Source organism: Panicum hallii, chromosome 6 (genome assembly GCF_002211085.1).
Source record: "Panicum hallii strain FIL2 chromosome 6, PHallii_v3.1, whole genome shotgun sequence".
In the NCBI taxonomy this organism is placed as follows: domain Eukaryota; kingdom Viridiplantae; phylum Streptophyta; class Magnoliopsida; order Poales; family Poaceae; genus Panicum; species Panicum hallii.
The window spans coordinates 37,153,408-37,168,094 of NC_038047.1; the positions used below are offsets into that span (position 1 = coordinate 37,153,408).

Below are 14,687 nucleotides of genomic sequence, written 5' to 3' on the forward strand. Positions count from 1 at the left end.
TCATGCAACTTGTAGAATAACCGTGGCATCATTCTGAAAATGTCATAACATTCCTCTGGATCATTCAGAGCATCCATCACCCAAGCCAACCCAGAATATGTTGGAGTTTTACGCTCTTTTTTGTCAATATAAGATGCATAGTACCAAGATAAAAATGATGCAGCAACATGGATAGTGTTTTGGTTCTCTCTTATTGCCTCCACGACTCTCAAATCATAATCTTCCGAGTCACTTGAGTCTCTTTCACTCTCAGGAGAAGACATCTGTACATTAGATACACAAAAGAAATAAGATAATCATGATTTTACTACAACATGAATAACCATTAATGAAACAAAAGTACACCAGGAAATTGGTAGAAAACAAGTCATGTGTTCATATGAAAATGGTACAATCACACCAGGAAATTGGTAGAAAACAAGTCATGTGTTCATGTGAAAATGGTACAACCACACCGGAAAATTGGCAAAGGTGCAGAGGAATATGCAAAGTGCATGCTCTCACACTACATGGATGAATCATTCCTAGTCATCCACATATGCTTCATGGAAAGCCATTGGAATCGTTCTTCCGGCGTCTCCAATGTCAGAAACATCTCCCTTTCAGCCCGCTTGACAAACACTTGAGAAGCTATGAAATGTTCTTTGGTCCCAGGAACAGCTCCACACTCCCTCACCAAAGCCATAACATCTTTGATTGAACAACCAGAACTTTCATCCTTCTTTGCCAAGGACTCACATGATGCAGTGCTCCTCGCACTCAAAGAAACAAGCTTGCTCAATTCTTTTTGTACCCAATGCCCTCCTGAAGTCTTTGGTTTTTACCCTTATCTTTCCGGTTAGCAGGAGCAGGACGCTTTCCCCTTGAAGGTTCAGGGGAGTACTCATCACAGTCATCACTTGCTTCATTATCATCACAATCTTCATCCCTATCATCCGCTTCATCAGGTTCAGCATCCTGTTGACTAGCCGGTGCAGCACCACTTGATGGAGCCCAATGGTCGTCTCCCGAGTTCCGAATATCTTCAAACATAATAGTCTTCAATTCTTCGAACTGAAGAGGTCCATCTTTGAACTTGTTAATTCCTGGGTAATCCTGCAAATATATAGAAACAAGTTTTAAAAATTTAGGATGCTTGAGAGATATGCAAAAAAGAAACAATGAACTCATAAAGACTACCTTATTCAGCTGCTTCCACCTACTGTCTGGTGCTGTGTAGGTTTTTTTCTCATTGTCCCATCCTAATCCGGTTTCCTTAACCAATCTTTTCCAATTAGCATACTCTCTCCTCATCTTGTCCCACTTATTTTTGAACTGCCGTCTAGAATAATCCAACCCGGTTTTGTCCTTAAATTTTTCCATCACATTCTTGTAGCCACTCTTGTTAAGATGAGTGCCACTGCGATTGTGTGCCGTCACTTGTTCAGCAAATAATTCACACACAAGTCTAGTGTTCTCGTCATTCCAATCTGCGTTGTCAGACATCTTGCTGTCCACAAAATAGTCCACAGAGCATACATGATATACATACATTGTTGTGAAACGTAGAAGTAACAAGCAGTGATCACACATTTTGTACAGACCAACTAAAATTTTTTTACAGAGTGAGGAGGACAACAATTTTTACACGTATTGACTACTAGCATGTTGTGAACAGGAGCAGTCCAAAAAATTGAAGAACAAATGCACATAGGACAACAATTTTTACACGTACTGACTACTAGCATATTGTGAACAGGAGCAGTCCAAAAAATTGAAGAACAAATGCACATAGGACAACAATTTTTACATGTACTAACTAGTAGCACGTTGTGAACAGGAGCAGTCCAAAAAATTGAAGAGTGTGACACAAACCTTGTTCAGTCCGGCAAATGGTGGTGCAGAAATAACCAAGCACAAGCCTTCTGAATGCTAGGCAGCACGTAGCAAGCAGGGAGGCCGTTCCACCTACAGATGTCAAAATCACCACATGTCAGAGTGAGGAGGACGTACGTGGCTGGGATCTGGAGGCAGAGCGCACGGGAGGAAGCAGAACTAGCCGGCGCGGACTACACGGCCAAGCAGCGCGGCCTCAACTTGAGGATAAAGGGGCGGCCAGGGAAGACCACAATCTCCACGGATATAGCACAAGAACTCGATTCACTGAACAGGCGACCGATTGACGACCCAAGGAAGCGATTTGGCAGCAAAAAGAGGCGTCTTGAGCAAGGGGCGCCTCTGCTCGGCTCTCCATGGCGGGCGAACAGCAGGGGGGCGGGGGCGTACCTGGAGGCAGCAAAACGGGGGCGCAGGGATGTCGCCGGCGACGGAGAACTGCAGCCTGGACGACCGGACGGCGGACGGCGGACGTGGGGGCGGGCTGCAGAGCTAACCCTAGGCCGGGAGCTCCATGTCTTGCGCGTGAGAGCTCGATGGGTTCTGTGTCGAGCCTGGGAGGGTGTCCGTGAGGGGAGAGAAGGGGGGGCACGGGAGTTTTGTCCAGTGGCATTTGCGGGTAAATTCGCCCGAACTTGGTGGGGAGGTCCATCCTTGGTTGGTTGAGAATCTGTTTAGGCCGCGCGAGGAGCCAATTTTTTTGGATTCTCCGATCCTTTCGTAAAATGAGGAATCCGAATCGGTGATCCTGGCCAGAATCCATTCCGGAAAACACCTGTTTGGTAGGGCTCCTCGGATTCTCGTGGAGAATCCGGAGCTGGGAGCCCTACCAAAGGGGCCCTTAATTAGCACTAGCTAGGATAAAGTAGCATTGCAATTCTATCTGCTAGTGCCCGAAGGTACACCATCACCAGCACCGTGTTGATTCCACTTGCCGGTCGCGGAAGATTCGCCGCGGCACTCGTGCATCTGGACAGGACAGGATCAACGGCTGATCAGATCGAGCACACGGCACGCGCCGCGCCACCATGGAGCCTTCCATTTCGCGGGCCGGCTCACGTGGGCCCCAGCGGCACGGACAGCTGGAGCCCGGTCACGTCCAGCGGGCCCCCTCCTCCGTGCTTTGCAAGCCAAGCAGTCGAACGGCACACACCACACGCCGCCCCGCCCGCCGCCGCCGTGCTCTGCTCCGCTGCCCGCCAGCCGGCCTACAAATATCCCCTCCCCCTTCTTCCCTTTTCCCCCTGCAGCCACACGATTCAAATTGGAGTTCGAGCCAACCCAACCACCTCGCCACCGTCCTCCCAAGTCCCAGCCCAACCCCCAACCAGACATGGCGTCCGAGGCGGCGGAGCCGTCGCGCGCCCGCGAGGAAGCGGCGGAGCGGGAGGCGTCCGAGGCGGTGGCGCGCCAGCCGCAGCGCTCGTGGGTGGCGCTCGCGTCCATCCCCGTCGTCGTCTACGGCGCCAACGACGCGCGGGCCGAGGCGATCGCCCCCGGCGCCGCCGACCTCCTGCTCGAGCTCCACGACCCGCCGCGCGCCTCCTACCTGGTCCTGCCCGAGCGCCTCGTCCCCGACCCGCGGTGGCGCGAGCCCAATAACTTCGCCTACATCATCGCCGCCGCCCGCGACCGCCTCCTCTTCATGGCCAGCCAGAGAGCCACCCAGGGCCGGGGCGTCCTCGACCCCGACTACTTCCTCTGCAACGTCAGCGACGGCACCGCGGCCCGCCTCCCCGCCGTGCCCGCCGACTTCCGCATCATGCTCTTCCCCCGCCGCACCATGGGCCTCATCGCCGACCCGCGCTGCCCCGGCCACTACATGATCGCGCAGCTCCACCCCGACGACGAGGCCGCCATGAAGCGCCACGACGCCCTCCTCTGCTACTCCACCGCCACCGGCCAGTGGTCCGTCAAGCAGCTCGCCTCCGCCCCCGACCACGAGCCCTGGGGCGCGCACGGCGTCATCGCCCACGGCGGCCTACTCTGGTGGGTCGACATCGCCTACGGCATGCTCTTCTGCGACCCGTTCGACGACCACCCGCGCCTGCGCCTCGTCCCGCTCCCGACCGGCTGCGAGATGCACGGCCTCGGCAACAACGTCCGCCCCACCATTCTCATGGACCAGCGCCGCCTCATCAGGCCAAGCCAGGGCATGCTGCGCTACGTCGAGATCCAGGGCCTCTCCTACGACCACGCCGACGTCGACGACCCGATCAGCCCCGCCGTCACGATGTGGACGCTCGTCGATCCGGAGGGCCCGCATCCCTGGAGGTTCGAGTGCGAGGCGTCCTTCGACGATATCTGGGCCCACGACAGCTACGTCGCCGCCGGTCTGCCTCAGGGGAAGGTGCCCAAGCTCGCCCTCGTCGACCCCAACAACCACGACGTCGTCTACTTCTTCCAGGACACGGCGCTCTTCGCCTTGGACGTGCGCGCGAGGCGGGTCCTTGCCTGCGAGGAATGCTTCGTGGACCGTGTTTTCCAGGATCCCCTATTCCAGTACTCCCGCTTCATCGATGCCTGGGAGCGGGAGCTGCCACCCACGGTTCGCGGCGACGGTCGTGCTTCATCAGACGGTATGTGTGCATCAGTTGTTCTAATTAACCGATCAATGCAACTTGCCTTGCCTCTGGTTTGTCAATCGATCGATTGCTGTTATAGCGTGCATGGCTCTGAGCCTCTGAATCTGAAAAACTGATGATGTCTGTGGCATGCCCATGTGATTCATTCATCTGCACTAATCTGAATCCTTCCCACTGTTGATCAGTCCACCCGTCATATTGTTATGATCGTACATGCATGCTCTGCTTTCCTCTGTGTGTGTGTGTGTGTGGTAATTGGCTTCATTGCTCACTGACCCGATCACAAAAGGGATCCTCAAGTCCTCATGCAATGTGTGTGCTGTTTCGGTTCATTGCCTTTGGCTTAGCATTTTTGATAAAATTTTCAGTAAGTGGTAGATGTTAATTGGAAGCTGCAGATTTAAATCCCGAGCCAAATCATCATCCTGCGATAGTATCACTCTGTTATTAGATAGACTAATTGTAATTGCAGTATTGCATAGAGCTAGAGCCAGTCTGAAGATGACAAGTCAACAGCTAGCATATTGCAAGAACGTCTGAAGTTGCATTGCTGCTGCTTTGCCATTGGTGTTTCTCCATTTTGCCCAAATTCGATTAATACCTCTGATTTTAACATTGGGTCGGATTTTGAACATATTGCCCAGCATTATTGCCTTTTGTTTTCAGATGATGGAGTAGTAGAAACATTGCTAATTGCTTGCTGTCCTACCAGTTAGTTGATACTGTTGCTGGTTCTCTGAATGCAGGTGGAAGTGGGACGAAAGGGCCTGGACACGAGGAAGAATCGGACGCGGGGACAGGATCCGATGAGGAAATGGCATCTTTGCTGAGCCAATTGGAGGTCATCAGGTCAAGAGCCACCCGACCAGAAGCATTCGTTGACTGAGCTGCTGACCATGCTTGGGAAGGACATGGCACCACCAGCGGAACCATCTCTCGAGGCTGAGGCGGGTGACCAAGCTGATGAACCATAGATGCATAGCTTCCATAGGTAAGAGGCAATGCGGAGGGCTTTCAGATCTCGTATAGTTACGCGTTTCAGATGTGTAGAGTCTGCAGCTGACATCTCGTCTGAGTTGAGTAGTACATGAAAGTTGGGGAACCACCAGATCGATGGTACGAACAAGCTTGTGTAGCTCCATTACTGCTTTCTCCGTCCGGCATGCGTTTTTGTCTGAGAGAACATTTTATCTTCTGCTGCTACTAATACAAATGGAGTCCAATTCTGGTTTTCTTTTGGTGAATCCTTGAGACGGTCCTATCTTGTCCTGCTGCTATATGGTTGTTACATTTACTGACTAACCTCGTAGTACTGCAGTTTGGAAAGCAGTTATTCACTTATTCTTGAAGAAATAATGATTTTCTGTTTCTTCTATTATCAAGACCATCTTTTGTCATAGATAAAATTAATTAAAATAGTGAGCACCACAGCTTTGTCTTGGTCGGCACAAATCATAGTTGCAAGAGAATGTGTTTGGTGCTCTCTTGTGCAAAAAGGAGAGGAAAAACAGAGGCCTTACAAAAGAAAGAAGCGGACTCGGACTTTGAAGGCGGTGTAACATGTAGAGCAGCTCGTATTGTGCCTGTTGTATATATGAGTATATGACCAAACAATTCATCAACAGGTTCAGTTCGGTTGCCATTTCATGTGGCTTTTACAGTATCTACAGCCAGGAGCATCAATTAGTTAGAATCTGCTGCCAGGTGCTTTGTTTCTGGTAGAGCAAATCAGCAGTGTGTACGAGCAGCTTCAGCTTGTGCAATTGACGTGCCACACGGGCGGCGTCGCCTACGCTACCTACAATTAATGAAGTGTCGCCCACCCCCACGCCGCATCAACTGTTCACTTCAACCGTTCCCCATCCCCATCTCGTGCCGCGCTCGCTTTGACGCCGAGAATCTGAATTTACATTCGCTCGCTACCTATCTTCACGGTGATCGATCCAACTAGCTGCCCTCCACAGCTTCTGTGCTGGAGCCCTACTAATATTCATTTTCGTTTTCCTTTCCGTATAGCTCCGCTCACGCGCTTGGCCCACAAGGACGACGACACCGAGAGGCAGCCCGAGCCAGAGGCGAAGCTAGAAATTACGACCACCGGGGTCCTCATTATTTTTGGACGGGATCATCAACACTAAAAACAAAACAGTAATGAATAGTAGCTTTATATAGTAATCGTATCGTGCTATTGCAAAAACTTGGTCTTACATTTTATCTAAAAGATTCATTCCAACATATAATGATATGTCAGAAATCAAAGCATTTGAAATCGTAGGGTCTGATTGGTTAGGTGTCAAAATGTGGCCTACCAAGATATAGGCAAGATTATAAATTTTGGTATTCGTTTGGTTGATTTTAAAAAATTGGCATGACTCAAATTAGCAACGTTCAGCACGCCCATATTTTAGCTATTTATGCCAACCCTCTATTCTTGTACTTGTATTTTGGCATCGAACTAACTGATGGTCAAAATTTTGGCTATCATATCTTGGCACCCAGCCAATTACTATTCTTGCCCACGTTTTGGCAAATAAATTTAGCATGCCTATGATTTGGTAGAGAAAATTTAGAACCTAACCAATCAGGTTCGTAATGACAAATAATTATCTGAACTATGATTGTCGAATTGAATTTCGGGACGCAACATGATTTTATATTCTGGCGGTCAAACAAGTAATCCTTATTAGGTAGTGAGCAGACTATGGAGTAAAACTCGAATTCGAAGAGCATCACAAAGTGCACAAATTAACTCCCATTTCCATAAAACGGGATTAGCAATCCAATAGATGCATCTTGCCAGCATATTGGACATCATATTTATTGTAGTTTGTATATGTGATATTTATAGACATTAATTAACTAGAGATACCATTGGAGATAGATGATCGCGGTAGACCAACCCACTCTGTTTCCTTTGCTAAGCAAGTTGAACTTATTTTCGCAAAGAAAAAAAAGAAGGTTGAACTTCTTCTTTTTTTGGCGAACAAGCAAGCTGTCTTCCTCAAACTAAACTCTCCAACGTGTGCGAGCTCTTAGCCTTCGTACCACCGTACGGAGTACCTTCCGGTAACAACCTTAGCCATCCAATCAGCATGCATGTTCGTCCATTCATAGGCCAGTGATGATGTCATCCGTAACGATGGCACAGGTACTTGGTAGTCAAAAGGAACTTGGACGAATCCACGTACTCGTCTTCAGATGATCAAATCTTTGAACTAGATGAAATCTAAAGGACTCTCGGCATGTTTGGTTACCTGCCTCGGACGCCACGCCACGCCACACATCTCGCGCCGCAGGTGTGGCGGCCGAATCGGCCGCCGCCCCTTAGGCGCGGTGTGGCGCCGTCGGCAGGCAACCAAACAGAACCTCTGTTCCGAGTCTTTTGTTGTCAGCTTTGGGCCAACGAAAAGCTCCTTTAAGGAAGGATCCTTCAAAATTGATGTTGTTATTTATTCATTTATTTCCTATACAATTCCAATTTTATCTGCTGTACAAAAAATATCCAGTTCATTTCTCATTTTAAAAATTTTGTGTGGATTTTTTATATACACACCGCACTATTCAAAACCGGTGTAGTTACGTGCCACCCCATCTTGCTCTCCTTCCTCTCGACATCGAGATAATTTTGTGGTTTCCGAACCATGCCTACTCCTTGGGTGCGGAGAACCTGTAACGAGCTCATTAGGACAAATGCAGCTTGAGCAAAAGTGTTTACTCGCTCCGTACTAAATATAAAGCATCATCGAAGGATTCAAAATTTATACCAATTATAAGGTATCCTAAAGCTATAAAATTAGAAAAAGGACAACCAAACAAGGTACATGCGTCATTTTCTTATTTTATTAATCTGTTATAAACTATTAATTATAAAAATGTTAAGGTACCTATATTACAGGATAAAAGGAGTCAGTGGTGAGGCAGCATAGAGCGACGACCGCATCTATGGGGCCTAGGGGCAGTGATGGTAGGGATGGATCATTATTCAAAACTGTCCTAAGGTTTCTCCTCCAAATTGTAATACGGAATTGTCTCCAAAGATTTCAGTCAGAGCTGGCATATACCAAATTTGAAATAACATCTCTTAGTATAAGTTTGTATATGTAAGGTCAATGTCAGTGCACAGTTTTATGGTACAGTTATCAAGATTGAGAATTAGATAACTATGCCAGCTGAGTTTTATGGGGATGAAACTCTTCTCTCATTCTATAAAACTCCATCTATGAAACTCTCTCTTTATCTCTTCTTCTTGCTATGTTAGCAAAATTGATGATATGGTATAAAATTTAATGTTATGAAATTCTCTATAAAACCTCGTTGAATTGACATATTGAGGAGAAAGGTAGAGATAGAAAACAAAAGTGGAGCTAAGCCTGTCGATACATTTTTTACTCCACTAGCAAGTAATTAAGCCACTTGTTTTGACACAACTCAAGTAATGGTGTGTGGGACCCAGGAGCAGTGCATTCGAGCTATGAGATTGTTGCCACCAAAATTTGATAATTTTATGACCAATGTAATATATAGATAGAAGCTGGTGATTTGATATCAATAAAGACAGAATCGGTCAACAAAGCTTTATTAGTAAGGGCTCTATAAAAAGAAAATTAGAATTTGTGTATCTTAGTGTTTCATTTTATTTAGATATTTCTTATTAGGCAAGTTTTGTTTATATTAGGCAAGCTTTGTTTAGATATTTCTTGTTAGGCAAATTTTGTGTCAGTCTAGGGTATAAATATAAATCCTGGCCATTATAAAAGATATCTCTCGATCAATACAACACAATTTTCAGCACATCGTTACCCTCTTTTCCGAGGTTTTCATCATCGGTGGAACTTGGCACCTAACACGGGGTTACATCGTTTTAATCTCCGGCGACACGGTAAGTCCTAAGTTCTACCGGCCCTGACAATTATATCGGCCATATTAGCGTTGTTCAAGGCTACATCGTTTTGATCTTTTGATATAATCACAGTTATCTTGATCTTGTTTAGATCTATCGGCTTATATCTTTTGAATATGTTCCTTAGCTGCTAGTAGAAGACTAGTTTCTTTATTGTAAGCATTGGCTGATAGTTTCTTATCTTGGTCTTATTTGAGCATTTATTGCACGTGTATCTTGTCACAGCTAGATCCACCAGTTTATAGCCTTTAATTTATCGTCTTGCTGCCAATGTTGTCTCGGTTAGGTCCGATCCGATTGGTGGTGATGGTAGATTAATTGCTATCGGTTTGGTGGTTCTTTTTGTGATAAGATGGATGTTCAGTAATCGCTCTATCCTCATCGGACTGCTAGCCAAATAACTTTTATCGGGGAACTAGTTGATATTATTTTTACATCGGATTCACAGCCGATGTATGCTGTAATAATCGAGCTAGGATTTAATATTTGTATCAGTATTGGCAGTTGGTTCATATCATTATTTATCAGAACCTATATCAGATATATAGCCGATTATTTAAAATTCTATCGACAATGGTTGATTTACAACGGCTTGTCGACCGATCGACTCTTTTTATCTATCTTGTCAGTTACAGAACCAAACTAACTAACTGACACGTCTCGACATCAAGATTCAGAACCTGCATTGGAGTTAAGCGGATCTGCCAAGCCAGAGTGTTGCGCGCAAGGAATCATCATTGACCGACTGATTTTTTGCGGCAACAGATATGGAAAAGGTCCCGAGTGCTGCAAAGTGTTACCTTATACTAACTAGTAAAATTATTTGGAAAAAGTTTAATTCACTCCCTTCAAATATAGCTAAAGTCTGAATAACCCTCTAAGTATAACTTGATTCAATTTACCCCTAAACTATACCATTTAGTTCATATTATCCTATAATACAATTTATCTTTTTTTCTCCATACACAAGTTAAATTTTAATTTCAAATTTTGCAGGGTAGCAGTGGACATCACAATGCATATTAAAAAATTGTTATAATTTTTTCATCGTTATTTTTCATATAATTTTGAACTCCAATCATTAATTTATTATTAAATATCCTAACCTATCAAAATAATGATAAAAAATTATGATGCACTTTTTCTGACATGTGCTATGATATGTACTATCATCTTGTAAAATTTTATCTTAAAACTGCACCTATATATGGAGAAATAAAAAAGACAAATTGTATTAGGGGTGATTTGAACAAAGGGCATAGTTTGGAGGTAAAATGAACTAAACGAGAGTTACAGTTAGGGGAATAATTTAGACTTTTCCAAATTGTTTGGCAGTCTTCACTGGACTTTACCAACTTCCATCTACATTAATTAATTGGAGAGAGACCGACTAGAGAGTGGAGTCGAGCAGCCGCTCAATCAGCTCAGCTCTGCGCGTGCACCCCCGCGATGGCATCGGCGAAGCACTTGCGGAACCGCCCCATGCCATCCGGCGGCAGAGGGACGTTTAACGCCCACCTCCATCCCGCCGGCGCTGCGCAGGCTCTCCGCCACCGCCAGAGCACAGGTCCTCAACACGGACACGATGTCCACCTTGGCCGGCCGGCCGAACCCCAGGTCCAGCTCGTAGACCCGGAACCTCGGCGAGCGGGCCACGGACAGCATGCTCATCGCGCCGGCGACCTCCCTGACTCGGCCCGTCCACGCGTCCATGCTGCCCGCCCCGACGCCGCTCACCGCCTCGTCGATGCCTACCGCGACCGCGGCGCACGCGCTGAGCAGGCCGCCCGCGCCCGCGGGCCGCGAGCGCGTCCTTGGGACCCAGGGCGAGCGCGGGGCTAACGCAGCCGAGGTACATGTCGGGGAGCGGAGGGTTCATCCGGGGGCGGTGGTCGACGGGGAAGAGCAGGCAGGTCCGATCGTCGCCCGTCGTCGGTGCCGGTGCTCGCCGTGGGTGTGGACGTCGTCGCAGCCACTCTGGCTCGCTGGTAGCACGACCAGACGAAGCCCAAGGTGGCGACCAGCGAGGTGCACGTGCACCGCGGCGGCGCGTCGCCGCGACGCGCGGCCTCGGCGGCCACGGCGTCCTTGACGCGCTGGACGTCATACCTGGACAGAGCGAAGGTGGCGAGGAGCTGGTCGGCGGGCATCTCGACGAGCTCCATCTTATTGCTGGTCGACATGGCCCGGATGAAGGTGTCGTAAAGGCCCCTCGGGTCGGGGACGAGGCTCCGGTCTATGACAGGCGGCGGCGGCGCTTCGACGCGTGTGCACGCGGCGGCGCCCCAGATGTGAAGGAAGTGGGTGGAGGCGGAGCCGTCGACGGCGGCGTGGTGCACGGCGACGCCGATGGCGAGGCCACAGGGCGCGGGCAGGAGGAGCGTGGCCTGCAGCGCGAGCACGGCGCCGCCCGCCGGAAGCGCCGGCACGAGCGGGGCGATCCTGGCGACCTCCCGCGGGTCGTCGGTGGCGATGCCGTCGATACCGTCCGCGCCGCCGTCGTACTCGGCGACGGTGAAGGCGACGCCGTCGCCGGGGCGGTAGTGGAGCTCGTAGCGGTCGGGCGTGCCGGGGGTGAGCCGGAGGCGGTCGGCGAGCGGGTAGAAGGCGTGGACGGCCAGGGACAGTGATTCCTTGAGGTTGGAGAGGATGGCGGGGACGTCGGCGTCCGGGGCGAGGCGGTAGAGGAAGAGGCGCTCCACGGGAGGGAAGGGGAGCCAGAGGATGTCGAAGAAGGTGAGCGGCAGGGAGCACTCCGGCGGAGATGGTGGTAACGGAGACGGAGGCACGAGGGCGGTGTCGCGGAACCGGAGGCGAGGAGGTGGCGAGGTGGAGGCTCCTGCACGCCGCTCCTCCTGCGCGACGGCCATCGCCATGGCCGCCGCCAAGATGGACGGGCTTGCTTGAAACAACTTGTCTCGCCCGCCCACTCGATCACCTTAGCAGCTTCCTCTTGTCATGGCGTCCACCTTCTCGATGGATAGCTTGGCACCTTTGCTTGCGTCAGCAACCGAAACAACCTGCTTGATCCGGCACTGACTAGCGAGAAAAAGGAGCACACACCGTACGGTTGCTTCCGCGTTTGTTGATCGAGATGGAACTGATTTCTCCTGTCCACGTCTTAGCATTAAATTATCCGAAAAACAAAATAGTAAGATCCGTGCAGAATAAACACCACAGTTTCACAACAGTACTACTTTGGACTAAATGGGATCTGGATGAGTCTTCTGCATATCTGCACGGCAGTTGCAAGCCGAACCAAGCCGATAGGGACGAGGACAGATCAAGCAAGGGGACAGAGATAACAGCTCGTGGTAACATCTCATCTGCAGCGGCCAAGCGGAATCTCCTGTGGTGAGAATAAGTAGTTGTCAGTGGAATTTCATAATTGGCTATCAAAAGTTCCAGATCGACCACACATTTCTACAACATAACGTCAAGTGGTAAGGTAACAAGGATCAAAACCATGATTACACCCTCGAATGCAAAATGGTTGAAAGTTGGAACAATAGGCAAACCGCAAACAGAATCGGCTATGCAGGAGTTGCAAACCGCAAACAGTTGCGAGAGTGGCACATAAATACTTCTTCAGCGAATAATCTACTGGTTTGACAGGTCCTCCTGTATCAATAATGAGACAGCAAACAATCTAACCGTTCACCATGCTAGAGATGTCTAGTGATCGAAACAGAACATCCTTGCCGAAGAATTCAGTTATGCATTTCGTTACCATTTAGCGCATTTCTTGTCGACTTGTCGTAGTTAACGACTTCAAGTTTAGATGTCTATAACCAAAGTAGATAGTGATGAAGGAAAACAAGAAATGTGAAAAGTATTTACACTGGCTCCGCTCAAGGTCATGACGGAAACCATTTGCCACAGAAACAGCTCTTTTCAACGTAGTGAAAGTGAGTCACCTTGTTCATTGAATCTGTCTTATTATTAAGATTAAAAGTAGAAAGAAACATCTACGGGAGTATGGGACAGAGGAACCAACGTATATAGCCTTTGTAATGGTAACACAAGGACAGAAAATGCACGTTTGCAGTGATTCGTCATTTATTAGAGGACAAATAACCAAACCAAATTGAACTTGAATTTGACTAGGGTAACTAATTACAACAGAGAATTTCACACAAATTACTGATAAGTAAAGTGTTTATATCAAATACTAGTTCCATCTTAAGAAAAACAGTAGGAAAAGAAAGCAGTTCATTTATTGTTGTAACACCCAGTTTAAAGTGAGAGCATAACATAAACAACCACTAACCAATCAGTTGAATAACATTTTACTGGGACTACAAAGTGTGCGAAAATAACAACTGCTTACCAACTACCTAGCTAGTCACATTCAGTCTTACAAAACAATTGCAGAAATTGGACTAGATATAGGAAGATGTCATTCCATCAAAGTCAGCTGACTCTCATTTTAGTTTATTCGCCACAGGAAAGTGAGCCTTGGTCAACGAAACATCAAACTACTATGTTGCTATGTGATATAAACCAGACTTAGTGCATGTAAATCCAACTATGCTATTATGGAGAAATACATTAAGAGGTCGCAAGTGAAACCCACATGCATGATGATTGTTAACCAAATTACTGATAAGTGATAACTAGCAGAGCGACGTGGGCAAATATCCCAAATAGATCCAAGTCACAGCGATGTTTTATTTTAAACAGAACATTCTATATCTGACAGCCAATATGTGAGTGGGGCACATATATTTTCTGTTATTTAGAAGAAAAACTTAAAGAACAAGCCAATAACAAACACGACTGGAAATAAACTTTTGTTTACTGTTACAAAGGTACTTTAAGAACATCAGTTCATGGATTCAAGGTCTAGTAGATCATATCTAAAGCCAAACCACGCTATTAAACTTTCACATCAGAAGTCTAGACTAAATCCAAATAAGAGGTTGGTCGAGTATTTTCATTTTATGTATGTCAGTCGTTGGGAAAACCGGTGTTAGCTATACGTTCAGCCATTCCCAGGATCTCTGTTATTGGAAGGTAGTGAGAATGTTAGATAGCAACAGAGGCTTGTGCTGCTGGTCTGTAAACTGTTTTGCAAGCAAAACTTGGTCGGAAACTCTGCTCTCACTAATTTTTTTCATTGAACTCGCTGTGAAGTCCAGATTCATATGTATGGTTTACTTAGTAACAAGTTCATGTTGGGTCATTGTACCCTGTTCTGTTTATCGTACATCAACTGGCTGCTTTTATGTTCAGTACAAGAAACAAAAACTCAAGTTACACCATGTCTAAACAATTACACATTAACTTTGTCCTTTAGCTCTTTGCTACTTGTTTACCTGCATGTG

The 14,687-nt window shown here is 47.5% G+C and overlaps 2 protein-coding genes and 1 pseudogene across 2 annotated transcripts; 1 reads left to right on the forward strand and 2 right to left on the reverse strand.

Moving 5' to 3' along the window:
* Window positions 1–762: 762 nt before the first annotated feature.
* LOC112896297 lies at window positions 763–2,551 on the reverse strand. Its single transcript, XM_025964226.1, has 4 exons — window positions 2,266–2,551; window positions 1,855–1,947; window positions 1,180–1,469; window positions 763–1,095 (listed from the first exon to the last, which is right to left on the reverse strand). Exons 1-4 carry the CDS (start codon window positions 2,525–2,527, stop codon window positions 778–780), a joined length of 963 nt encoding a protein of 320 aa, XP_025820011.1. The 5' UTR covers window positions 2,528–2,551; the 3' UTR covers window positions 763–777.
* A 657-nt stretch (window positions 2,552–3,208) lies between these two features.
* Window positions 3,209–5,650, forward strand: LOC112898270. Its single transcript, XM_025966625.1, has 2 exons — window positions 3,209–4,454; window positions 5,207–5,650. The coding sequence occupies exons 1-2, from the start codon at window positions 3,209–3,211 to the stop codon at window positions 5,344–5,346; spliced, it is 1,386 nt and encodes a 461-aa protein (XP_025822410.1). The 3' UTR covers window positions 5,347–5,650.
* A 5,134-nt stretch (window positions 5,651–10,784) lies between these two features.
* LOC112896191 lies at window positions 10,785–12,236 on the reverse strand (annotated as a pseudogene).
* Between the last annotated feature and the right edge of the window lie 2,451 nt (window positions 12,237–14,687).